This window comes from Aspergillus wentii (genome assembly GCF_001890725.1).
Source record: "Aspergillus wentii DTO 134E9 unplaced genomic scaffold ASPWEscaffold_5, whole genome shotgun sequence".
In the NCBI taxonomy this organism is placed as follows: Eukaryota; Fungi; Ascomycota; class Eurotiomycetes; order Eurotiales; family Aspergillaceae; genus Aspergillus; species Aspergillus wentii.
In genome coordinates, this window is record NW_024467836.1 from 566,872 (window position 1) to 592,204 (window position 25,333).

General features: G+C 48.9%; 8 protein-coding genes across 8 annotated transcripts in view; 7 read left to right on the forward strand and 1 right to left on the reverse strand.

The window, feature by feature from the left end:
• smc4 (condensin subunit SMC4) overlaps positions 1 to 4,552 on the forward strand; it is a 5,145-nt gene extending 593 nt beyond the window's left edge. The window contains exons 2-6 of the mRNA XM_040835636.1: positions 69 to 237; positions 310 to 3,239; positions 3,296 to 4,048; positions 4,105 to 4,182; positions 4,234 to 4,552. Coding sequence (XP_040687545.1) covers positions 69 to 237; positions 310 to 3,239; positions 3,296 to 4,048; positions 4,105 to 4,182; positions 4,234 to 4,329 — 4,026 coding nt within the window. The 3' untranslated portion in view covers positions 4,330 to 4,552. The remainder of the gene's footprint in view (positions 1 to 68; positions 238 to 309; positions 3,240 to 3,295; positions 4,049 to 4,104; positions 4,183 to 4,233) is intronic.
• Positions 4,553 to 7,071: 2,519 nt separating this feature from the next.
• ASPWEDRAFT_113973 (hydrophobin family protein) lies at positions 7,072 to 7,656 on the forward strand (the record flags this gene model as incomplete). Its single annotated transcript, XM_040828452.1, has 3 exons — positions 7,072 to 7,411; positions 7,461 to 7,549; positions 7,600 to 7,656. 3 exons carry the CDS (start codon positions 7,072 to 7,074, stop codon positions 7,654 to 7,656), a joined length of 486 nt encoding a protein of 161 aa, XP_040687546.1.
• Positions 7,657 to 8,415: 759 nt separating this feature from the next.
• ASPWEDRAFT_114128 (uncharacterized protein) lies at positions 8,416 to 9,267 on the forward strand (the record flags this gene model as incomplete). The annotated part of the gene is made up of 2 exons (XM_040828467.1): positions 8,416 to 8,706; positions 8,761 to 9,267. 2 exons carry the CDS (start codon positions 8,416 to 8,418, stop codon positions 9,265 to 9,267), a joined length of 798 nt encoding a protein of 265 aa, XP_040687547.1.
• Positions 9,268 to 11,446: 2,179 nt separating this feature from the next.
• Positions 11,447 to 11,814, forward strand: ASPWEDRAFT_29065 (uncharacterized protein; the record flags this gene model as incomplete). Its single annotated transcript, XM_040833224.1, has 2 exons — positions 11,447 to 11,449; positions 11,506 to 11,814. 2 exons carry the CDS (start codon positions 11,447 to 11,449, stop codon positions 11,812 to 11,814), a joined length of 312 nt encoding a protein of 103 aa, XP_040687548.1.
• Positions 11,815 to 14,160: 2,346 nt separating this feature from the next.
• On the forward strand, positions 14,161 to 16,134 carry ASPWEDRAFT_41754 (glycoside hydrolase family 16 protein). Its single transcript, XM_040835637.1, has 2 exons — positions 14,161 to 15,444; positions 15,496 to 16,134. The coding sequence occupies exons 1-2, from the start codon at positions 14,648 to 14,650 to the stop codon at positions 15,788 to 15,790; spliced, it is 1,092 nt and encodes a 363-aa protein (XP_040687549.1). The 5' UTR covers positions 14,161 to 14,647; the 3' UTR covers positions 15,791 to 16,134.
• Positions 16,135 to 16,973: 839 nt separating this feature from the next.
• ASPWEDRAFT_114246 (bifunctional cytochrome P450/NADPH--P450 reductase) lies at positions 16,974 to 20,592 on the forward strand (the record flags this gene model as incomplete). The annotated part of the gene is made up of 5 exons (XM_040828478.1): positions 16,974 to 17,094; positions 17,205 to 17,450; positions 17,507 to 17,947; positions 18,000 to 18,986; positions 19,037 to 20,592. 5 exons carry the CDS (start codon positions 16,974 to 16,976, stop codon positions 20,590 to 20,592), a joined length of 3,351 nt encoding a protein of 1,116 aa, XP_040687550.1.
• A 213-nt stretch (positions 20,593 to 20,805) lies between these two features.
• ASPWEDRAFT_41755 (endonuclease/exonuclease/phosphatase family protein) lies at positions 20,806 to 23,334 on the forward strand. The gene is made up of 5 exons (XM_040835638.1): positions 20,806 to 21,511; positions 21,568 to 21,936; positions 22,000 to 22,451; positions 22,509 to 23,111; positions 23,173 to 23,334. The coding sequence occupies exons 1-4, from the start codon at positions 20,848 to 20,850 to the stop codon at positions 22,839 to 22,841; spliced, it is 1,818 nt and encodes a 605-aa protein (XP_040687551.1). The 5' UTR covers positions 20,806 to 20,847; the 3' UTR covers positions 22,842 to 23,111; positions 23,173 to 23,334.
• A 240-nt stretch (positions 23,335 to 23,574) lies between these two features.
• ASPWEDRAFT_29069 (extracellular proline-rich protein) lies at positions 23,575 to 24,546 on the reverse strand (the record flags this gene model as incomplete). The annotated part of the gene is made up of 1 exon (XM_040833225.1): positions 23,575 to 24,546. One exon carries the CDS (start codon positions 24,544 to 24,546, stop codon positions 23,575 to 23,577), a length of 972 nt encoding a protein of 323 aa, XP_040687552.1.
• Between the last annotated feature and the right edge of the window lie 787 nt (positions 24,547 to 25,333).

The window sequence follows — 25,333 nt, forward strand, 5'->3', positions numbered from 1 at the left end:
CTCCCCGCCCCAGAAAAACGCGACGGTCGCGAGCACCCGAAGAATCGGATGCCACGCGGGTAGTCGAGGCTCCCACTCCCAGCACTGCACGCCCGAGAAAATCACGACGATCACAAGCGCCAGAGGAATCGGATGCATCTCAGGTCAGTGATGCGAACGAAGAAGGTGTCAGTATGGCCAGTGTAGATGAAGAAGAAGAGCCCGAGTCGCCTTCGCGCAATGCCTTGAAAAGAAAGAGTATTTCTCACCCCCCTAAAAATTGTGGCTCGTTTACATTCAATGCGCAAAATTACTTACTTCCAGCTCCAGAGCCTTCGATGTCGCCGCAATCACAACCGCGATCGCAGACAGACAGCGTACCCCCGCTTCCCGATACCGCCGAGCCCGCCGTGAGCCAAACGCCGTCGAAGGCCGAAGAAGAGCAAAAGTCGCAAATCCAGATGATTAACCCTAATGCGACCGTTCTCGAGAAACCGATGGATATCGTGATGAAGTCTCGCAACCTTGCCCAACCAGTGGTGGAGGAGCCCTCAGAACCCAAATCACGGCTTATCATTACAACGCTTGTTTTAACAAACTTTAAGAGTTATGCAGGAAAACAGATTGTCGGGCCCTTCCATGCATCTTTTTCCTCTGTCGTCGGCCCGAACGGATCCGGAAAATCTAACGTGATCGATTCGTTGTTGTTTGTATTCGGATTTCGTGCCAGCAAGATGCGCCAGGGCAAAGTATCCGCTTTGATTCATAACTCCGCTGAATACCCCAATCTCCCTCATTGTGAGGTTGAGGTCCATTTCAAGGAGGTCATAGATTTACCCGCCGGAGGACAGGAAGAAGTACCAGATTCCCAACTGATCGTCTCTCGAAGAGCCTTTAAAAACAATACTAGTAAATACTACATGAACGGCAAGGAAACCAACTTCACCGCGGTAGGAACTCTCCTACGTGATCGTGGCATCGATTTAGATCACAAGCGTTTCTTGATCCTACAGGGAGAAGTCGAATCGATCTCCCAGATGAAATCGAAGGCAGCAAATGAACACGAAGATGGCCTTTTGGAGTACCTTGAAGATATCATTGGAACCTCCAAGTATAAGACTCCCATCGACGAAGCTGCCACCGAGCTTGAGACCTTGAACGATGTCTGTATGGAGAAGAACGGCCGTGTTCAGCACGTGGAGAAAGAGAAGGCGGCTCTCGTGGACAAGAAAGACAAAGCTCTTTCTTACATCCGCGATGAAAACGAACTATCTCAGAAGCAATCCACGCTTTACCAAATATACATCGAAGAGTGCGCAGACAACATCCGAGTCACTGAGGAAGCGATCCTACAGATGCAAGAATTGCTCAACCTCGAACTGGAGAAGCACGAAGGCAACGAATCTGGAATCAAAGAAATGGAGAAAGCCTACAAGCGTGGTATGCGGGAATATGAGAGCATGGAGAAGGAAGCCCAAGGATTGATGAAAGAGATGGCCAAGTACGATAAAGAATCCGTGAAGTTCGAAGAGAAGAAGAAATTCCTGGTCGGAAAGCAGAAAAAGTTGGAAAAATCTATGCAATCCACCCGCCTTGCGGCCTCCGAGTGTGAGAGCTTGGTGGAGAAGCACACTTACGACATCGAGAAAAAGACTGCCGAGACTACACAGCTTGAAAAGGAGATGAAGGTGGAAGAAGAAGAGCTCTCCACGATTCGCGAGGGGTTGAAAGGTAAGACCCAGGGTCTTTCCGACAAAATCACCGCGAAGCAAAAGTCTCTTGAGCCTTGGGATGCAAAGATCAACAAAAAGCAATCTGCTGTTGCCGTGGCTCAGAGTGAGCTTGACATTCTCCGTGAAAGAAGCAATGCTGGTGCCGTACTGCTGGAAGAAGCCCAGTCGAAGGTTGCCTCAATTGAGGAAACCCTATCCACCAAGGAAACCGATATGGAGGAGCGCAAGGCCCAGAAGGAGACTTTGGAGCAGGAAGTGGCAAAACTTCGAGGTGACCTCAAGAAGTACTCCCACCGAGAGCCAGAGATCCGTTCTCATGTCTCCAGCGCTCGCCAAAAGGCAGACGAGGCACGGGCTAGTTTGGCCAGCACTCAAAACCAGGGAAGTGTGTTATCTGGTCTAATGCGCCTCAAGGAGTCAGGTCGTATCGACGGTTTCCATGGTAGACTTGGAAACCTTGGCGCCATTGACGAAAAATACGATGTTGCGATTTCCACGGCTTGTCCTGCCTTGAACAACATGGTAGTTGAAACTGTTGAAGTTGGTCAGCAGTGTATTGACTACCTGCGAAAGAACAACCTGGGTAGAGCCAATTTCATTCTGCTGGACCGTCTGCCCCGAAGAGATATGTCAACGATCTTCACTCCGGAGAGCGTTCCTCGTCTTTTTGATCTTGTAAAACCCAAAGATCCAAAGTTCGCACCTGCGTTCTACAGTGTCATGCAAAACACGTTGGTAGCCAAAGACTTGGAGCAGGCCAACCGCATTGCCTATGGCGCTAGACGCTGGAGAGTGGTGACCCTCGATGGTCAACTCATCGATGTGTCCGGAACCATGAGTGGTGGTGGTACCCGTGTAGCAAGAGGTGGAATGTCCTCGAAACAGGTAGCCGACACAAGCCGGGAGAAGGTATCACAACTCGAAGGCGATCTTGACGAGATGGAGCGCAAGTTCCAGGCATTCCAAGAGAAGCAAAGACACGTTGAAACCTTGATCAGAGAAAAGTCGGAGGAAATTCCCCGAGTCGAAACCAAGATTCAAAAGATCATGATCGAAATTGAGAGTGCCAACCGCAGTCTTGCAGATGCTCAGCGACGAGTAAAAGAATTAGGCGCTCAGCACAAGCCCTCCAAGACCGATGCAGGCCAGGCTACGGCTCTCGAAGAACAGATTGCTTCTCTTGAGGAACAGATCGAAGAACTTCGCGCCGACAAGGGTGGAATTGAAGAGGAAATTCAGACCCTCCAGAACAAGATCATGGAAGTCGGTGGTGTCAAGCTAAGAAGCCAGAAGGCCAAGGTTGATGGGCTCAAGGAGCAGATTAGCCTGCTTGCTGATGAAATTTCTAACGCGGAAGTTGAGAAGTCTAAGAATGAAAAGCTCATCAGCAAGCACCAGAAGGCTCGCGCCGATTCGGAGAAGGAACTTGGACATGTTTCTGAGGAACTCGAGAAACTGGAAGAAGCTGTTGAGAACCAAACCAACGACGCGTCTGACTGGAGGCAGAAGGTAGAAGAAGCCCAAGAGGTAAGTATCTTGTCATGGAAATCAACATTTGATCGTCAAACTCATGATTGTTCCAGGCCGTCGAGACAAAGAAGGCCGAGTTGAAGGCCCTCAAGGGTGAATTGGATGAAAAGGTAGCCGAGTTGAATGAAACCAGGGCCACGGAAATTGAGATGCGCAACAAGCTCGAAGAGAACCAGAAAGCTCTGTCAGAAAATGAGAAACGGGGCCGATACTGGGCCGAGAAGCTGTCGGCTATGAAATTACACAATGTTAGCGACCTCGGTGATGAGCAAGAAGCGGTCGAGCTCCAAATGTACACCAAAGATGAGTTGGAAGAGATGAACAAGGAGTCCTTGAAAGCAGTGATTGCTGCACTAGAAGAGAAGACGCAAAACTCCTCGGTGGATCTTTCAGTCATTGAAGAGTACCGACGTCGGACGGCTGAGCATGAGGCGCGTTCTGCTGACCTTGCTACGGCTCTGGAGTCTCGCGACAGTGCCAAGGCTCGTCTTGATGGCCTTCGATCAGCTCGACTGAACGGATTCATGGAAGGATTTAGTACCATCTCGCTTCGTCTGAAGGAGATGTACCAAATGATCACCATGGGTGGAAATGCCGAGTTGGAATTGGTCGACTCTCTTGATCCCTTCTCTGAGGGCATTCTGTTCTCCGTTATGCCCCCCAAGAAGAGCTGGAAGAACATCAGCAACTTGTCTGGTGGAGAGAAGACGCTCTCCAGTTTGGCACTTGTCTTCGCCTTGCACCATTACAAGCCCACTCCTCTATATGTCATGGACGAAATCGATGCTGCTCTCGACTTTAGAAACGTGAGTTCTCACCCGATCAGTTTCCACCTGGATAATGTCTAATATTCGAATCTTAGGTCTCCATTGTGGCTTCGTACATCAAGGAAAGAACCAAGAACGCACAGTTTATTGTTATTTCTTTGAGAAACAACATGGTAAGATATAGATGCTACTTTTATCTATGATAGGCTGCTAATGTCGGTTAGTTTGAACTTGCCTCGCGGCTTGTTGGCGTCTACAAGGTCAACCATATGACCAAGAGCGTTACGATTGAGAACCGAGACTATATTACCGGTCGATAATGATGTGGAACTGAACATATGCGTGATGTTTTTACTTTGCATGACATTCAGATACGAGTTATTTGTATGACAGGGATCGGTGGGGGTGCTTTTGTGGTTCAAGGACTGGCATTCGTCCTTTTCTATCTCTTCTGGTGATTTATTTTTTGATTACAAGCAGGATCTGGTGATATTGCGCTGGTCTGGGTGTTTCGTGATTACTTTGATTCGGTGAATCCTGATCTATATATCTTTCTTTGTCTGTTTTAATGAAGTAAATATTTCTTCCATTGCACCCGGTGTCTTCGATTGATCGTGTAGATCGAACTATAAGTCTGCATTCTGAAGATAAGCGCGAGGTTCAGTTTCTGCCTAAGGCAGCGGCGCTTCTCTTCCATAGCAAGAACATCATCTTTTTCACCACCAACCCCATCTGCTTTTCTCTCCATCACGACCTTTTGAACTTCTCTATTGACCAGTATCTAGCAGAATGAATTTAATTCCTTTACACATGTCCACCCACCCACTACACTCGAGTGTAACGCGGACAATCTTCCCCAAAGATCACGCCATTCCACCAACCCACGAACTGCTACCAAGACAATCTTATCAACCACACTCAAATGAGGGGTATGTCTTACCTTACTGGGCTGGTTGTCTCAGTACGTCTTGAGCAGAACGAATTGCGCCATCGAAGATGTAACTACGCTGGGGGAGGGAGTTCTTTATAAAAGCCCATGATCAGGAGCAAGTTTTTTCGTCAAGTTTATCGAATACATAACGACCTGCTTACACTTAAAGAGAGGGATACGCTTCCTGGCGGGGTACTGATGATATGTGGGAATGTGGTATATATATTCAAGACTGTCGAAATGGAACGCTTACAACTTTGAGAGCTGTGCTAGGAGTTGCTAAGATCCTCGCCAGGAAGAATATATTCACTGACGAGTCTTTCGAGTATGCCTCCTCGTGACCACAGTCAGTCTGGGAGAGCTAAGAGAAATCAATCTTCCTTTGAAGGGCTTTTCTGCAAATACGTCAAGCAACTGTCAAGGATTGATTGATCCCGTTGATGGCTCGAATCGGTAAGCCAAATTTAAGGCAGATTCTTTGAGTATGGTAGTATTGCTACAGAGATCCTCTATCTAACACTATACCCTGATTTCTAGATCCGACATGACAGTAATCGAAACGGAACACCGGGATCACCACTGCAAGCTGATTGAAGCTGCTACGTACATCATCCGTCTGAAAAAAGGCTTGAGCAGCAAAAATGTCATCATATGAGATGACCGATTTGACCTGGAAAATGACTATGTACCATCATGACCTGACAATGAAGACGTCAGGATAGCACACATGCGACATGCGACATGCGATCTCAAGGGCTTTGGCCTGTGCTATGAGAAAACTCAATAGGTGACAGTGTCATGCCCAAGTCACCATTGCGTGTGAAAACCAATGCAACCTTACTTTCATCTTCGATGCTACGGATGGTCAAAGAAATTGAGTCATCAATGGCATGGATGAGAGTGGTGCTTTTGCTCGTGACAGCCACTGTTCCAAGTACAGCCATACCATGTCACATCCATTGCGATTATGGCTGATCAGCTAGTGTGGTATATTCCGTATCTCGCAGATCCAAAGCGACAGATGCTACCATGAAGTCGATCATAGTCACGCGGGAACGGAAGTTGTATAGCTATGCTATCTCGAAAAACAAGAAAGCTAATACTGGATGGCAGAGGATGCTTTACCAACCATTACTTGGTTGAGAGACCCATCTCCGACTGCCGTTCCTCAAATCAGGCATTACCCGGTGGGTAAGAGGTGTTGTTGATCCACATGATTGGCGCAACATACTTGAAGCTTCAGCAAGGAATGCGAATAGTAGGGAAGCAAATTCTGTTATGTGACTCTAACTGACAAGAGCAATTACCGGAATGCTCCTTAGCTCGAGATGTCAAGGGATAATCGTGGATCTATGGGAAAATAGAGGACTAGCAAGGGGGCAATCGCGATACATTGTCTTGATCCTGATGGAGATGAGCTCTAGATTTCTCTCCAATACTCCACTTTTCCTGCCAGGAACGAGCCCACATGGGCTGAAAACAGGATGCAAACGTGGTAGACAGGAGATGAGAGAATCCGAATGGCCATTCCCCTTGCTTCGTTTCCAATACCAACCTCCTAACGCCGATCGCGCCCCGTTTTTACTGCAAGCAGTGATCCTAACAGTAGTGACTGGGGACCAATGAGAAAAAGTCTGATTCACTGATTTCAGGTGTTGGGTAGGATTACCAGAGCAAGGAATGCAAAATTCGCCGCCACTGATGTAGGTGCCGGGCAGCCACAGAACACGAGACAGTGCGATGTCACTCTATCCTGATCAAAGTACCTCAAGAAAAGCTTTTGTGAAGGTGGTAAGCATGTTAAAGTTGGCCATGGAATGCATATTACCGAATAATGCAACCGCTCGAGATCCGGATGCGGTCTCAGATGCAACAAGGAGCACCGATCCAGGCACTCATGCCAGCCAGAAAGGAGTCACAACAGAGATGGCTGGTTGTTGCTCTCCAGCGGAAGGGGCTTTTTGACTCACTTTAATTTCCCGAGGATCAGAGTTAAATAGGACGTCAATTTCCACCCAATTCGTTCTTCATCCACAAGCATCTTTCTCATCTATTCACTACTCTTCCAATCTTCTCTCTACAAACCAATCTTTCTTCGTCTTTAAGACTACCACAACCAACCACCATCAAAATGCAGTTCACTTCCACCCTCGCTGTTCTCGCCACTTTGGCCACCTCTGCTCTCGCTGTCCCCCCTGTCGCTGGTGGTGAGGGTGTCGGTAACGGTGTTGAGAACAAGGGCAACGGCGATGTCCGCTTCCACGTCCCCGACTCCGTGACCGTCAAGGAAGGTCAGGACAAGTGCGGTGACCAGGCTCAGCTCTCGTGCTGCAACAAGGCCACCTACGCCGGTGACACCACCACCATTGACAAGGGTCTCCTCGCTGGTGCTCTCAGCAACCTCGTCGGCACCGGCTCTGGTGCCGAGGGTCTCGGTCTCTTCGACCAGTGCTCCAAGCTTCCTTTGCAGGGTATGCGCTTTTCCCTAGTCTTGCTAGTATTTATTCTAACAAATTACAGTTCCCATCCTTGCTATCGGCCTCAACGATGTGCTCAACCAGCAGTGCAAGCAGAACATTGCTTGCTGCCAGGACAGCGGTGCCAGCGCGGTTAGTATTCTTCATATACTTTGCTCTATATCCACTAACGATTTATCTAGGACGGAGACGTTATCGGAGCTGCTCTCCCTTGTGTTGCGCTCGGCTCCATCCTCTAAGCGGTTTTGGGACTGGTGTGCCTCTATATATTATGTCATTAATTCTATCTAGACTATCTAATAATGTGTACTCGGTCTAGAAGAGGCCAGTTGGATTAATTTAATCAAAAAAGAGTTTGGCTTTTTTGTTGCTGTTTGAAACATACATCCTGTAGGAATGCACAAATCTAAGCAGTAGTCATCCAACCATAATGATACCATACAGAAAGATCGGTTTAAATTGATTGATACTCATCCGCAAAGTATAAAACATATTGTTCCTCAACCCACTGGCAGGGCTTCCCCTTCTACAGCCTCCAGGTTAGGTAGCATTTGTAGTATAAATCTTGTTTGTAAACCCAACATAATACATATTTGACTTTTGTATATTTGCTTTATCTTTCTATAATCTTTTCAGGGCGTATATAATCCTGCATTGTCTTCTCTCAAAAAGTGACTGATTCATGCTTGATATTCATGCTTGATCACTATGCGGTTGAGTAGTACTTAGTATATGTACCTGCGTACTACGGATATATATCAACACCAATTCCAATTCCAATTCCAATTTCTATCCAAACAAACTCATTAAAGAAAACTGTACCCCATTCAATCATTTTTTTTACTTATTTAACATGAGGTACACATTGTTACTCATCAGTAGTCCCTTGTTAAGTTCGTCAACGCCCATATAGATCTTTGGTACTCACGTGACATATTGTCGCCCTCCAACACACGTCGGAAAAAACTCCATCTCATCTTCTTGCAAAGTCAACGCAAATGGCCTTGTCGCATGGAGCATCGCACACCAAGACCAAAGGTGCTCCGGACTATGACGATCCCGAGTTCTGGGACGTCAAGTTCGCGACTGGCCAGGATGTCGGCGAATGGTTGAACCCGGGCGAGGTGCTCCTTGAAGCGGTTCTATCTGACCTCGAGCGCCGACATTCGACCTCCCTTGCAGCCGGTGCGAGACCGCGAGTGCTGCACTTGGGACCTGGTGTCTCGAAGCTGGGTACGAAATTGTGTGAGATGTTTGTTGAGCGGGGATGGGTGGGTAATGGGATTGTCGTGAGTGACCTTGTTTCCCCCATGAATGAGTATATCTAATCGTGCTCTTTTCAGAATGTGGACTTTTCCGCCGAAGCCGTTCGTCTTGGCCAGGAATACGAGAGCAAAAAAGAGGTAAACGATGCCATGATGCACTGGCAGCAAGCAGACCTACGCTCCTGGACAGACATGTCCAGCCTTTCCCCCTCTGCGCCGTTCGACGTGATCCTGGATAAAAGCACCAGCGATGCCATTTCCACATCCCCGGATCAAACCTACTCCCCATCATCCGATGTGTCTACTACCTGTCCGATCGTCAATGAAATAGTCACGAGCCAAAACAGAGAGATTGCATTTTCCCCGGTTGAACTGTTGGGCTTGCATCTCGTGCCATTGACACAAAAGGGATCTACGTGGATTGTTCTATCCTATTCGACGATGCGCTTTGACAATATCCCTCATGTTTCTGTGTATTGGGATGTTGTCTCGCGGACGCCTATGGAAGCGCCGGCGGGTAACGTTTCTTCTGCGGCGCATGCTCCCAAGGTCTTTCACTGGGTTTACATTCTGCAACGAAAGTGACCATCCACCTGGGAAAATTATATTATACAACATGCAGGCATGCGATGAGAAGAATGCAGATGGGCAGTATATCGACATAAGCAAACCCTTGAATATTACAGCATAATAAAAACAGAGAAGTATCCCCTGAGAGCAGGTAAGTGGATTGCGATTCCTGGCTCTAAGGTCTGACACAGACTATATACTATACAACACAATAAAATACGTGGACACGGAACAATAAACAATCAAATGGTATCAAAAACATCAAACAACATTTCCATCTGCAAATCCAAGCGAAATCCCAACCGTTCGAATGCGTCTTTCATTCATAAGGATCCGAATCTGACCAGCAGATAGCGACATGCATCACACTACCTGGGGCCGTGGTGATGGTGACGGTGATGTAACAGATTGCTCAAAAGACCATGATGCTCTTTGCGAGGGGGTTCCTACTGATTTGATAAAGTGGTTAGCCATTGTATACACCACTGAGGGATGGATTCAACTTACAGGACCGTGGTGAGGAAATCCACCGTGAGGGCCTCCTGGACCCCCGAAACCTCCAGGCCCGCCTTGGGGAGGGCCACCAAAGCCCCCAGGACCACCGGGACCGCCAGGGCCACCGTGAGGGCCAGGACCTCCGTGGGGACCACCAAATCCGGGGCCTTCAGGGCCGCCATGATGACCGGGACCAAAGCCACCTGGGCCACCAGGACCCCCTGGCCCTCCATGGGGACCACCGCCGAAACCACCTGGTCCGCCTGGTCCGCCGTGAGGACCGCCAAATCCTCCAGGGCCACCAGGACCACCAGGACCGCCGTGATGACCACCAAAACCTCCAGGACCACCAGGACCTCCGGGGCCACCACCATGATGACCACCACCGAAGCCACCGGGACCACCAGGACCACCACCGTGAGGACCGCCAAAGGGAGGCATATTGATTGATCGAGTAGAGTAGTAGAGTAGATAAAGGAAGAGTAGAGTAGAGTGGATGAGGATATATCAAATAGATAGTAGATAGATAGATAATAGATAATCAAGTGTAAGAATCAAATCTGATAATCTTCAAAAACAGGGAACTTCGTCCCATTAAATAGCCACCACTCCAATGCTGTCGCAATTCACCATCTATTAATAAAGTACCTTCTAGAAAGCCAACCAGGCAATAACATCAACAATAGCAGCCATATATTAATAGTGCGTCGTCGTCAGTCTTGGTATTCGGGATTGTATACGCAATCGGGCCCCACTTGTTGTGGCGTTTAGAGTTGAAGATGAAGATGAAGATTTCATGATCATTTGAATTGTATTGTTTACTATTCTGATGATATTTTATAAGACAATAGTCGATTAGAGTAAATGTAGTATAATTTAAATGAACCAATTCATACACATTGAAAAATATCAGTAGAGTAACTGTCAATCAAATAGTTACAGTAGATGGATAACGGTCAGCCCTAAGCCGGGGCAGCCTTAAAGATGGAGTTTTAGTGGAGACGGAGGATGAGTCTATCAGTCTATCCAACACGGACATACGTATGCTCATCTATGCTCAGCCACACAAAGCGCCGAAATACTCCCGAGGTTGGCAGTTTATTTTTGTGGATGGTGTCTGTGTCGAGTGGCTGATGATGGCACCGGATAAGTTCCGGATTGTCAGATGAAGTATTGAGGCTAGTAGGTCAGCAATTCCGATGGCATTTACTGGCATAGTTAGTTACATAGTATGTATTGCGGGATGGACGGCAGAGACAGCGAGAATTAGTGATATTTCGATGAAACTCAAGTCAACAATAGAGACTAATTAATTGTTAATATTATCCAAGCCATAAACAGCAGATAAAGTGATGACGGAAATGCAAGTAAACATGTGAAGACGAGTAATAACCCGCACCCAAAGCTTATCACACCACCATAACCTCCGATTGGAAGCATCTCGATGATAGTCTTGTTTTCGTGATAATCCTGGAGATCGCTTCTCTGTCGGGTTGATGGAGGGTAATTCTGACGTCAACGCGGGAAGAGATGAGGAGATTTCATGCGAGGGGTTGAAGAGGATATCCTATTCTCTGTTGATGTCTCATTCCGAGGGAAAAGAGGGTATATATAGACTATTATCTGTTTAATTTATTTCTTTGTTATCCTGTAGAACCAAAAATCAAAGATCTGACCCGGTTCCTGAATACCTTCAACTATGGTACGTCCACCACCACTACACCTAACCTTTCGACACAATCTAACATCACATCTTAGCCCGCTCTCCTCCCTCGCCAAACATCCCCTGACTGTCCAAGTTCAATAACCGGCGGCGGCATCGCGGGTATCGTCGTCGGCACGATCGCAGGCACGCTTCTCATTTTGTGGTTGTTGAGATTATGTGCGGATCCGCAGGTGCGAAGCGGTGATGTATCGGATTGGAAGACGAGGAGGAGTACATTTCGACGGAGGGAGAGGCCGGCGTATGGAGCGTTTTTGGAGAAGCCGAGGAGAGAGAGGAAGAGGGCGAGGGCGAGGGGGTATAGGGATGAGGTGAGAAGGCCGGCGAAGGTGTATTTGAGTTGATTTTATGATGATGATATTCGAGATTTCTGTTTGGACCTATAAGAGATGTGAGCGAAGAGTTCGTAATGATTAATGAGAAATGGCTATTTCATTCCGTGGCCAGACTGAAATGAAATGACAACAAGTAATGAGGGAGAAGCCCTTGCATCCCAACATCCTGGTGTTTATCAACCCAAAGAAGTCAATCTCCATTGTCAGGTCCTAGAGTCTCAGATTAAGTGAGAACCTGTGCCATTTCTTTCTGGTCTTTCGAAGTGAAACACGCGGATGTGCCTTGAGATTGAGGACCACGCCAACAATCGCCACCCGTTCTATCTTTTCGCAGCTAAATGGACCTTTTTTGGCCCAGATAGCTCCAGGAAATGCCTACCACGGTATGCTGTTTATCATTGATTGTATTGAATTGAATAAGGGAAATGAGGTGTGTCATATGAGAGACCTGCAGCTAAGAAGAGCGATTGTCGAACTTGATAGCAGCATAGATAGGAATTTCGAAAGATTGTTTTACTCTCGGTTCCTTGAGACCATGAGCCTCGTCGAATGCGAACATGATCAAGACTGCCACGGCTTCACCAGCATCCCCTAGATTGACGAATGCTTTTGATACATTTGATAGAGTGCCTGCCTGGCGCCTAGCAGCGTGGTATGAAATCCAAGTATTTCTCTGGCGAACAACGAAAGGATGGGCTCTAGGGACTGTAATGTATGTAGCAAGATGCGCTCTTTGTCAATGCCGACATATCGAAGATAATCGATTTTAGGTATGTAAATTCTTCGCTAGACTGTAGCGAATCCAAAAGTTCATTATGTACGAAACAAGGCCAGCCGGATAGTCTGCATTGACCTTGTCATTAGCAGTACGGAGTAAATCCCGGGGTAGAGTTGTTGCACTCAAAACTGTACAAGTGTCTGAGGGCATATTCTCGTTCTTGATAATCCCCGAGAGAGAATGATCTGAATGATAAGTTCCCTTCCTTTCCGCAATGTATCTAAAGTGCTTATGTGGAATACTGGTACTGTTTGTTCTTGTGAGGCTGCAGCGTCGTGGGTTAGAGGAAATTGCCGAACCTTTATAACTCAAGAAGACGTATCAAGCAAAACGCCAAAGAATCGAGTCCTAGTTGGCACTGACGATGGCTTCTTTTTGGAGTTTCAGTAAAATTGTCGCACAAGCCTGCCAAAATTTCTTGCCTCTGTCGTTGTTCTCATCCACGTTATGGGATCATTCTCGACTAGGTGGGTTTGTAATTGCTCAACGCGCTGTGCTATTCCAAGATGCGTTCCAGCGAGTTGTGAGATTCGGGATGAAATTCTGCAAGCGATGCTAGGTCATTGCATTTCCACATTGAGGCGATGAGGAGCGGATTCTACTCCGAGTTCTAGGAGTAACTCTGGATCATGACCTGTTTGTGAGTGTGGCAAGTTGGAGGTAGATCGTCCAAGAGCATATCTGATCACCCGGAGAGTATTGAAGTTAGTTATAAATAGAAATAGATGACTTGTCGAAAACTCTGAGATGGATGGAAGAGAGAAGAGGAGAGAGAGGAAGAAGTGGGAGATTATCGTCAGTCTCGCTGCCTCAGGCTTCACTGTGACCCGAATAGGCAATGGTCAGTACAGATAATGACTAGGCCAATTACCTTTGATATCATTTGAATTGTTTATATTGACTGACTACATTTTAACAAAGTACTGGTTGTAAGCAATGATCTAATATCCAACAGTATCCAGCATCCAAGGCATATCGAGTCAGGCATTGGCCGATGGTGGCAAATCATCCCTGATTCGGATATTTTGATTGCTCCTTATAACTTGAGTGACAGTGTGGGGTTACACAGACGAAGGGCCCCTTACATTAAGGCGTTTCGGCAAATAGATTAACTGTGTATACAGAGTACTCCATAGAAGTAGAAGAGATGGTGGATGAGTAGATGAAATATGGTTGAACATGAACATGTTCATGATATGCCATTATATTAATAGAATGTCTCTCCTGTTCAAGACATTGAGGCCAATTTCCAGGCAATTTCCACTTTTTGCAGTGGCGATCAGTAAATTGCAGAGGGGCTAAGGGTCCTTCCGGTGCGGAGTCCCTGGACGCTAGTTTCACTGCAGACTCTTGTACTCTGTACAACCAGACACTTACTATTACTCTGTACTGTCTCTATCTACTCTTCATCCTACTATGATTATACTCTGTCTACTCTACTCAGACTCTACTCATACTCTTACTCTGTATTATGTTATCTATCCTGTAATGATTATTATAGATAATATAATATAATATTAATAGCAGCCCAGTGGCTGCAGGCTTACCGCATGCAGACTAGCGTCAGGGACAGGGGTCGAGCTACGAGCCTATCTGGGCCAGTTGCCCAGATCCACTAACTAGATCTGGCCAAGCTGCCTTTGTGATTGGCCCATTTCTCCCCCTTACTTGGTGAGAAACCAGGAAAAAAAAAAAACACAAAAACCAAAAAAAGCGACCAAAAAAGAATGATTTGTGATGGTTCAGATTAATTAAGGATGCCCGTTTCCTTCTCCTCCTTCTCTTCCCCCTCTTTCTCCCTCTCCTCTTCATTCTTTCGCTTCGTTCTGCGTTTGTTTGCTCTTCTTGCTGGTGGTGGGCTGTCCTCGTGCGACCTTTGCGCACATCCACTCCTTCGTTTCTATTCATCTGGTCCCTCCTTTCATATTCGTTTATACGACTGTCTTTCCCTCGCCCAGCCACAGCAGAAGCAACGACTGTCCGACTTGTTCGCAGATTATACGGAATAATTGATCGATATATACGCTGTCCCCCGCTGATTCCTCCGAAGAAAGACCCTCCATTATGTCTCTCCTTTTCGTCTTCGGCCTCTTGATGGCCTGCATCAGCTCGGTGATGGCCCAGACCTTCACCGACTGTAATCCTCTGAATGAAACTTGTCCAGCTGCTCCAGCCCTGGGCACCAACCACACATGGCATTTCAACTCCACCGTTGATGATAACATTTGGACAGTTACCAACGGCGAGCTCTCCTACACCGATGAGGGGGCCGAGTTCAGCATCATCAAGAAGCTCGACTCGCCCACTCTGCAGTCCAACTTTTACATCTTCTTTGGAATCGTCGAGAGCCATGTGAAGATGGCCAAGGGCGGTGGTATCATCAGCAGTGTGGTCCTGCAGTCGGCCGACAGGGACGAGATCGATTGGGAATGGGTCGGATACAACACTAGCGAGGTGCAATCCAACTACTTTGGCAAGGGAAATGACACCTCGTTTAACCGGGGTGGATACCACGCCCTCGAAAACGCTGATACAGAGTTCCACAACTATACCACCTACTGGTCTCAAGAGAAGCTCGAATGGTGGCTGGACGGCAATCTGGTCCGCACTCTCCTACCAGAGGATGCCGTGGACGGTCAGAACTACCCCCAGACTCCCAGTAACATCCGGTTTGGCGTTTGGCCTGCCGGTGACTCCGGAAACCGCCAGGGTACGATCGAGTGGGCAGGTGGTGTGGTCGACTATGATGCCGGTCCATATACCATGGTGGTCAAGAGTGTCCGTGCTGTGGATTTCCATACCGGCAAGGAGTATGAATATGGCGACCACTCTGGATCTTGGGAGAGTATCAAGGTTGTTGAGTAAGTATCTATCGCATCCGTCATTATAAACCATTGCTAACTGGATAACAGGGGTAACTCGACCACTGTCACTGAGCTCAACAAGCCCCCACCGAAATCCCTGTCCGAGAAATGGGCCGACCTGCCTACAGGAGCCAAGGTTGGCATTGGATGCGGTGCTGCCGCTGCAGGTGTCCTTGCCGTGGCTGCTTTCTTGATCTTCTGCCTGAGACAGCGCCGCAAGGGCCGTCTGGAGCACGCCCTCGAAGACTCCAAATTTAGCTCGGACCGCAACGAGATGAACAACTTCCAGTCCGACTGGAAACAAAGCGAATGGAGACACAAGGGCTACCAACCGGTGGAATAGACCAACCCGTAATAGAAAATCATCTTGTGCATACAAAACAGAATCAGAACAAATACCCAGTCCCATTCGACAACACGCAAACAGTCGGCCCTATCTGCACATACGTTTCCGGGGATTGATTATGAGAAGCCATCCTCGCGCCGTTCGGCAGGCCGATATGGCTCGGGGATCGCCGCGATTTACATATATTAAACTCAAACTTCGGTTATCTGGCGTCCGTGGGGCGATGGGCTCCCTGATTCATTCATGAAATCTGTCTGTTTCCGACCATTTCTTTTTGGTTATGTTGATACTTTGTCTTTGTATATACCAACCGCGTTCTTTGGTGTCAATGTTCCTTTTTTGGCCGCTTGGCCACTTATTTTGTATAATCTATTCTCTGGACATTTACTCTGGACATTTACTACTATTTGGGAGATTGGCGATTTTCTTGATTGAATATATGAATTCTCTTGATCTGCAGTCCTGTACTGCAGCTCTGCCATCCAAGTTGGCGTTGATTCAAGGACCGGCCACTTATATACAGTCCTTGCTACGACAGGAGGTGAAAATTAACTCACCTTCAGGGGTATTATGTACAAATATCCACCTGCATGCAGCAAAAACCACCGAAACAACACAATATCGCTTTATTTGCACTGCCACTGCATAAATCCAGCGGCCTCAACCTCGCCATCGAAAAATGCCGAGGCATTGATTCTCCGATATGCCGTGTCGGGAAGCTGGGCCGTTCGAGATATCCACCGGCGTGCTATTCTTAATCTCCGTCTTCATCGCACCGTTGGTTCTGCGTTAAATCAGGGAACCCGACCGAGATGTCTATGCACTGGCAGCTGTCATTCGGACTTTATGCACTAATTATGACCTTCTCGAAGTCCTTTGGAATGCTGCGACCGTCTGATTATTCGACCTGGGCATTTCCCTCCGAGGCATTTCGATCGATGATCCTCACGTGAGTCGGTCTCGCCGATCGATGAACAGCAACACGAATGGCAGTCGAGCGATTATCATCGTTGCTTTATATACCTCGTTGCCCCTCATCGTCTTTGACCATATTTTCCAATTCCATTGAAATTTAAATCATCTTCTTCATTATATATCACCGTTTCTATCTAGCCGAGATTCACCGATTTGCTATCTTGCTGATCAGACTATATACGCGCCTGCAAAGGCACACCCAACTATGAGCGCAACACAACAGATTCCCATCCCAGGGCCCAGGGGGGTTCCATTGCTGGGAAATATCTATGACATTGACAGCGATGTGCCATTAAACAGTTTGGAGCTAATGGCAGAGAACTATGGTGTGTTCTTTTTTTTTTTTTTGTTCCTTTTCTTTGTGCCTTACCTCCCTTCCACCGCTACGTTGTATACCCCGCATGCGTCATCACTTACTGACATCTCTCAACACAAGGTTCCATCTATCGATTGACCACCCTTGGTGCCCCCAGAACATTTATCAGCTCCCACGAGCTCGTCGACGAGGTTTGCGACGAGTCAAGATTCACAAAAGCAGTCACAGCTGGCTTGAGGGAAATTCGCAACGGTATCCACGATGGTTTGTTCACAGCGAACTACCCCGGAGAGGAGAATTGGGCCATCGCCCATCGAGTGTTGGTTCCAGCTTTTGGACCGCTCTCGATTCGGGGCATGTTTGATGGTAAGGATTCATGTTCATACCAGGATGCGTGGCGGTTATTCTAATTGTCAATGCAGAAATGTACGATATTGCTACCCAGCTTGTCATGAAATGGGCACGACTGGGCCCCAAAACTCCCCTCGTGGTTACCGACGACTTCACCCGTCTTACCTTGGACACCATTGCCCTCTGCTCGATGGGTACTCGTTTCAACTCCTTCTACCATGACGAAATGCACCCATTTGTCGAGGCGATGGTTGGTCTCTTGCAGAGCTCTGGCGACCGGGCTCGCCGACCAGCACTACTTAACAACTTGCCGACAAGCGAGAATACGAAATACTGGAACGACATTACTTATCTTCGAAATCTGTCGCAGGAATTGGTCGACTCGCGGAAGAATAACCCCGAAGACAAGAAAGATCTCCTCAATGCTCTGATTTTGGGCCGGGATCCTCAGACAGGTCAGGGGATGACAGAGGATTCTATTATCGATAACATGATTACATTTTTGATTGCTGGTATGTCTACTTACGCATCACTCCATGTGATCTTATAGCTAACTGTATACAGGTCATGAGACTACTTCTGGAATGCTTTCATTTTTGTTCTACTACTTACTCAAGACACCTCATGCATACAAAAAGGCACAAGAAGAGGTGGACACAGTCATTGGGCGTCGGAAGATTACAGTGGATGACATGTCGAAACTGCCATACATCACCGCGGTCATGCGAGAGACACTGCGTCTTCGACCGACCGCCCCTGCAATCGCATTCCACGCCCATCCCGAGAAGAACAAGGAGAGCCCAGTGACACTCGGAAATGGAAAGTACGTCCTGAATGAAGACGAGCCGATTGTGGTCCTTCTAGGCAAGATGCAGCGGGATCCTCAAGTATACGGACCCGACGCAGAAGAATTCAAACCGGAACGAATGCTCGACGAGAACTTCGACAAGCTGCCCAAGAACGCATGGAAGCCATTCGGAAATGGAATGCGCGGATGTATCGGCCGCCCATTCGCCTGGCAGGAAGCTCTGCTGGTGGTGGCGATTTTGCTGCAGAATTTCAACTTCCAGATGGATGATCCCAGCTACGACCTTCGACTTAAGCAGACGCTGACGATCAAGCCCAAGGATTTCCAGATCAGAGCCACTCTGCGAGATGGTCTGGATGCGGTTAAATTGGGGACGTTGTTGAGCAGCAGTGGAGAGGCGCCCGAGAGCTCGGGGCCGGCTAGCAGGGAACGCAAGCCGAAGGTTGCTCCTCCGCCGGGAGAGACTAAGCCAATGCACATTTTCTTCGGTAGCAATACGGGAACCTGCGAAGCTTTTGCTCGGAGACTTGCTGATGATGCTATCGGATATGGATATGCGGCGGAGATCAAATCGTTGGACTCTGCGTTCCAGAATTTGCCCAAGAACGATCCAGTCGTTTTTATCACAGCCTCGTACGAGGGACAGCCGCCAGACAATGCGGCGCATTTCTTCGAGTGGCTTAGTGATCTGAAGGGCAAGGAATTGGAGGGTGTCAATTACGCTGTTTTTGGATGCGGTCACCGTGAGTTTGCCTTACCACCTTGAAGAGCATTTACTTACCTTTATGATTAGACGATTGGCATGCTACCTTCCACCGGATTCCCAAGGCCGTCAACGAGCTTAGTGAAGAGCATGGAGGAACTAGACTGTGTGAGATGGGATTGGCCGATGCAGCCAACTCGGACATGTTTACCAACTTTGATAGTTGGGGCGAGTCTGCTTTCTGGCCTGCCATTTCCTCCAAGTTTGGTAGCGCTCAACCGGCACAGGGCCAGTCGAAATCGGCTCTGCAAGTCGAAGTCAGCACCGGATCTCGGGCCTCGATCTTGGGTCTTAAGTTGCAGGAAGGATATGTCCTTGAGAACAAACTGCTCTCTGGACCGGGAGTTCCTGCCAAGCGCATGATTCGGTTCAAGCTCCCCTCTGACATGACCTACCAATGCGGTGATTATCTTGCGGTTTTGCCCGTGAACCCAAGCAGCGTTGTTCGTCGCGCAATGCGTCGCTTCGAGCTTCCGTGGGATGCTGTGCTTAAGATCCAGAAGGCTTCTAAGGCAGCGTCCTCATCTATTCCCCTGGATACTCCCGTCTCTGCTTTCGATTTACTTTCGACATACGTGGAACTCTCTCAGCCTGCATCCAAGCGTGATCTGAATCTCATTGCCGATGCAGCTGTTACGGATGCCGAGGCGCAAGCAGAGATCCGCTTCTTCGCTTCAAGCCCTAGTCGGTTTACCGAGGAGATTGTTAAGAAACGATTGAGTCCTCTTGATCTTTTGATGCGGTACCCGACCGTCAAGCTGCCGATTGGCGACTTCCTCGCCATGCTGCCACCGATGCGTGTGCGTCAGTACTCCATCTCCTCCTCTCCCTTGGCCGACCCATCCGAATGCTCGATCACCTTTGGTGTCCTCAACGCGCCATCCCTCGCGGCAGAGTCCTTGCCATCGAGCGAGCAGGCCAAGGAAGAAGAATATTTGGGTGTCGCCTCGAACTACCTGTCAGAGCTCCACGAAGGCGAACGTGCTCAAATCACAGTTCGTGCCTCGCACACAGGCTTCAAGCCACCCACTGACATCAAGACTCCCATGATCATGGCTTGCGCAGGTAGCGGACTGGCACCCTTCCGCGGCTTCGTCATGGACCGCGCTGAGAAGATCCGGGGAAGACGCAGTTCGCTGAACTCCGATGAGGAGCTGCCGGAATCGGAAAAGCCCGCCAGAGCTATCTTATACGCTGGCTGTCGGACACAGGGCAAGGATGATGTCCACGCAGCGGAGCTGGCCGAATGGGAGAAACAGGGTGCTGTGGAAGTCCGATGGACGTACAGCCGACCGGCCGACGGCAGTAAGGGCCAATATGTCCAAGATCGCATGCTGGAAGACCGTCGGGAGCTAGTCGACTTGTTCGACCAGGGTGGACGGGTCTATGTCTGTGGTAGTACCGGTGTGGGTAACGCCGTGCGAGACGCCTGCAAGACGATGTACGTGGAGAGGCGTCGGGAAGTCCATGAGCAAATGAGGGAGAGAGGCGAGCCAGTTCCAGAAGAAGATGAAGAGACAGCAGCGGAGACGTTCCTGGATGGGCTGAAGACGAAGGAGAGATATGCGACGGATGTGTTTACTTAGGCAGATTGTTGTGACTTAGCTTAGCATTTAATATCCAATCCATTCTTTCTGATACATTTTATGATTTCCTTATCAGCTGGACCCAGAAGATGTACAGCCGATGTAACATTAATTAATTAGCAGACTTGGCTTCAACGTGGGTGCGATTGCTTGTTGTGACTGGTTCGTATCATTCTTATAAATCCCCTCATCTTTTTATCTTCAACCCCCTCATCCTCAATTCCTCATACACATACACATACAGAAAATACAAAAATGAAACCCCTCACCCTCCTCTCTCTCCTCCCCACCGCATCATCCCTCACAATCAGCGAAATAAACAGCAACCGCTTCCTCTCCCCCCACGCCGACAGCACCATCTCCAACATCGCCGGTCTCGTCACAGCCACAGGCCCCAATGGCTTCTACATCCGCTCCACAGACCCCGACAACGATCCTCGCACCTCCGAATCCATCTACGTCTACTCCACCTCCGCCATCTCCCAAGTCAGCGTCGGCGACATCATCTCCCTCTCAGCTAGAGTCTCGGAATACCGCTCTTCGTCTGCGTACAGCTACCTAACGGAACTAACATCGCCGTCTGAGATTACCGTCAAATCCACCTCGAATACTGTATCCCCGCTTGTCCTCGGTAAGGATGGATTAAGTCCGCCGACGGAGGCATTCTCGGCGCTGGATGTGGGCGAGGACGGTGTGCTCAGCGTACCGAATAATGTTAGCCAGATTTCGAGCCAGAATCCGATCTTGGAACCGGGAAAGTATGGAATGGATTTTTGGGAGAGTCTGAGTGGGGAGTTGGTGAGTGTTTCTGGGGCGAGGGTGATAAGTACTCCGAATCGGTATGGGGATACCTGGGTTGTTGGGGATTGGGGGGTGTCCGGGGGGAATGGGAGAGGTGGGTTGACGATGAGAGCTGATGGTTTGCCTTTCTTTTCTTTCATCTTCATCATAATTGATGGTTCTAACAGACAGCAGACTCCAACCCCGAAGCAATCATAATCGGCTCCCCCCTAGATGGGACTAAGAATCCCACCGACTCCAAACTCGGCGATACACTGTCCAACATCACAGGCATCATCACCCAGGCGTATGGGTATTATACTCTCCTCCCACTGACAGCGCTGAACGTGACCGGGTCAAATGGGACAGAAGCAGCACCTACAACACTCGTCTCGGATGAGACTTGCACTGCGCTGTCAATTGGGTCGTATAATGTGGAGAATCTGGCGCCGGATTCTAAGCATCTGCCCAAGGTTGCGGCGCATATTGTGGAGTATCTGAAGAGCCCGGTTTTGGTGTTTTTGCAGGAGATTCAGGATGATGATGGGCCGACTGATGATGGAGGTGAGTACTATCTATCTCCACCTCTACTACATACATATGCCGGGATAGCTAACAGAAGAAAAGTAACCTCATCAAACAAAACACTGACTACCCTAACCAACGAAATCCAATCCCGCAACGGCCGCAACTACACCTTCACCGACATCCCCCCCATAAACGACCACGACGGCGGCCAACCAGGCGGCAACATCCGCGTTGCCTACCTCTACGATCCAACCGTTATCCAACTACACAACCCGAACCCTGGCTCAAACAGCGACGCCAACGACGTCCTCCCCGGCCCCGAACTCAAATTCAACCCGGGCCTGATCGATCCAGGTAACGAGGCGTGGGAGTCGACTCGGAAACCGCTCGCCGCGGCGTGGGAGACGGTTGGTGATGGTGGGAAGAATGTGTTTTTCACGATTAATGTGCATCTTACGAGTAAAGGGGGCAGTTCGTCGATTGAGGGTGATGCGAGACCGCCTGTTAACAAGGGTGTTGAGAAACGGACGGAGCAGGCGGAGGTTGTTGCTGTATGTCCCTCCCCTCTCCATTGGAAACATACATCAAGCTAACTAAAGAACGCAAAGAACTTCACATCAACCCTCCTCGCCACATCCCCAGACGCGAAGATCCTCATATCAGGCGACTTTAACGAATTCGCCTTTGCGCCGCCCCTGCAAACCCTTCAGGCAAAATCTGGACTGAAAGATCTCGACGATGTAGTCGGAACACCATCTACGGAGCGCTACACGTACCTGTACGATGCAAACTGTCAGCAGTTGGATCATATGTTTGTGAGTGAGGCGTTGGGGAACGAGAAGGCGAGGATGGAGCATGTGCATGTTAATACGTGGGTTGGGTCGGCGGAGCAAGTGTCGGATCATGATCCTACGGTGGCGGTTTTGGATGTTTGTAGTTAGATATTAGTATATACATGGGACGTTTTGGTGGTGTGGGTTTTAGTATGGTGTTTAGTACAGTATTTGGCTATAGCTATAAAGGTCTATTCCATTTTTCTATATCTATAACTGTGGGTCTGACCTTGAAAGGGTTGTCTATTTTTTACTAGATAGAACTGCATACAGTACGTGCAACATTTCTGTGTCGAAAATGATCAACGATTATACCAGATGAAGCTACATAAAACTGCATCAAGTGATTTTATACCCGAAAGACTATGTCAAGCCAAGGTAGAGCTATAGAAGACGTTGAACAAATCATAAAAAAAACTGACCTCGGCCCTGCTTCCAGATCATCGATGGTGCAGCACTGTCTGCCATCGTCGACGGCTCCGTGCTGTAAAAGCAGATTCACAATTGAAACTTGATATATTTGGTTATAGTTATGGTCGGTGCATCCATTCTGCTATATCTAGTTCATTGCAAAGGTGGGCTTGGCTTTAAGAGAATTGTATACAGCACCAGCTGTGTTTACTTCCAGATTAAGCTACGTATTTACAATAGGCACGGCATATAAACTTAAGAATACTGCAGATTCTTTAATAAAAATAAGCCAATCTATCCAATCGACACAAAATAGAAACATCCAATCGTATCATCCAAATCCACCCTTGAAGTAGCTCCTGGCTGCTTCATTTTCTTCGCATTTGATTTCTCCAAAGATGGCATGTCGTCATTCAACACTTAAGCTCGTTTAAGCAGAGAAGGGGACGGGAGAGCCAGAGGGGGTGGGGAGTCCCGAAACGGGGAATCCGCTAGGGAATCCGCCGGTGGGGACGGGTCCAGGGGCGGGGAAGCCCGAGGGGAGAGGGAAAGGAGGCTCAGAGGCTCCCTGGCGCTTGGCGAATGGGAGACCAGTGGGCAGAGGGAATGGGAGCGACAAGCTGGGGAGACCGGATGGGATAGGCAGGTCAGTGGGGAGGGGGAACGGGAGACCCTCCTCCTCGCGCTTCTCAAAAGGCAGACCGGTAGGCAGAGGGAATGGCAGAGACAGGCTGGGAAGACCAGATGGAATAGGCAGGTCAGTAGGAATTGGGAACGGGAGACCCTCCTCCTCGCGCTTGAACGGCAAGCCGGTTGGGATAGGGAAAGGCAGCGACAGGCTGGGAAGACCAGATGGGATAGGCAGGTCAGTGGGGAGGGGGAATGGGAGACCCTCCTCCTCACGCTTCTCGAAAGGCAGACCGGTAGGCAGAGGGAATGGCAGCGACAAGCTGGGGAGACCGGACGGGAGCTCGGTAGGAATAGGGAACGGGAGACCCTCCTCCTCGCGCTTGAACGGCAAACCGGTAGGCAGAGGGAATGGCAGCGACAGGCTCGGGAGGCCGGATGGGAGCTCAGTTGGAAGAGGGAATGGGAGACCCTCCTCCTCGCGCTTCTCAAAAGGCAGACCGGTAGGCAGAGGGAATGGCAGCGACAAGCTAGGGAGACCGGACGGGAGCTCGGTAGGAATAGGGAACGGGAGACCCTCTTCCTCGCGCTTGAACGGCAAGCCAGTCGGGATAGGGAATGGCAGCGACAAGCTGGGGAGGCCGGTTGGGAGCTCAGTTGGGATGGAGAACGGCAGAGAGAATGGCAGGTCGAGACCCTGACGCTTTTCGGCGGGAGTGGGTGCGGCGAGAGCGTAGCTCACGAAGCCCAGAGTGGCGGCGGTGCTGTATTTCATTGTGAAGATTCGCTAGTCAAAGAGTGACTGGAGAAAGTAATCTGCGAGGGTGTATGGAAAAGAAAGTGCTTGGATGTTAAAGAAGCACACAAGCTTGATTGTTGGATAGAACAGTTTCCAGAGGAATTCGAGGGCTCTTTATAGGAGTAAGGATCAAGTAGAGAATAGCGATTAAGGCATGGCACTTAAGATCGTCATGTCTATCACACCATTCAGCGCAATCCCACACCTCGGAGGTTTGTCACTTCTCAGGGAAGGATGCTGGTCGATCCTGATTAGCATGGCATTCACAGGTTCGTCTGGTCGACAGATTCAGCGGGTCATGGTTGAGCCGTGGGAGATTAGACCTGCACCCAAAACCGCTGCCAGGAGTTCCCAAGTCGCAACTGTCCAAGGAAGGTATCGACACTCGGTTAACGGCCGCAGGTACAAACTTTAGGTGCAGCGATCCTCCACGTTGAAACAGAAAGAGCGTGTATACCCTGGATGGGATGTTTGGTAGAGGTGGGAATTTGGGTCTGAACCACAGGACCAAGTTGCTTGTTTTCGTCCCTGAAAGTCACCTATTCTATCCTACTTCTCGATTAGTTCAATTATTCAGTGACTAGATTACTACACTCAGGGAGTACAGCGTGGCGCGACGATAATAATCGACAATAACGTCTTTCAGTGCTGTTTAGCGCTTCACAGCTCGAGGAATTCGCCATTGATTATTCGAGACCGTTCGAATATCGTTATCCGGCTATGCTTCAAATCCCCAAACTTCAGACATCCAGGTCCTGACTGC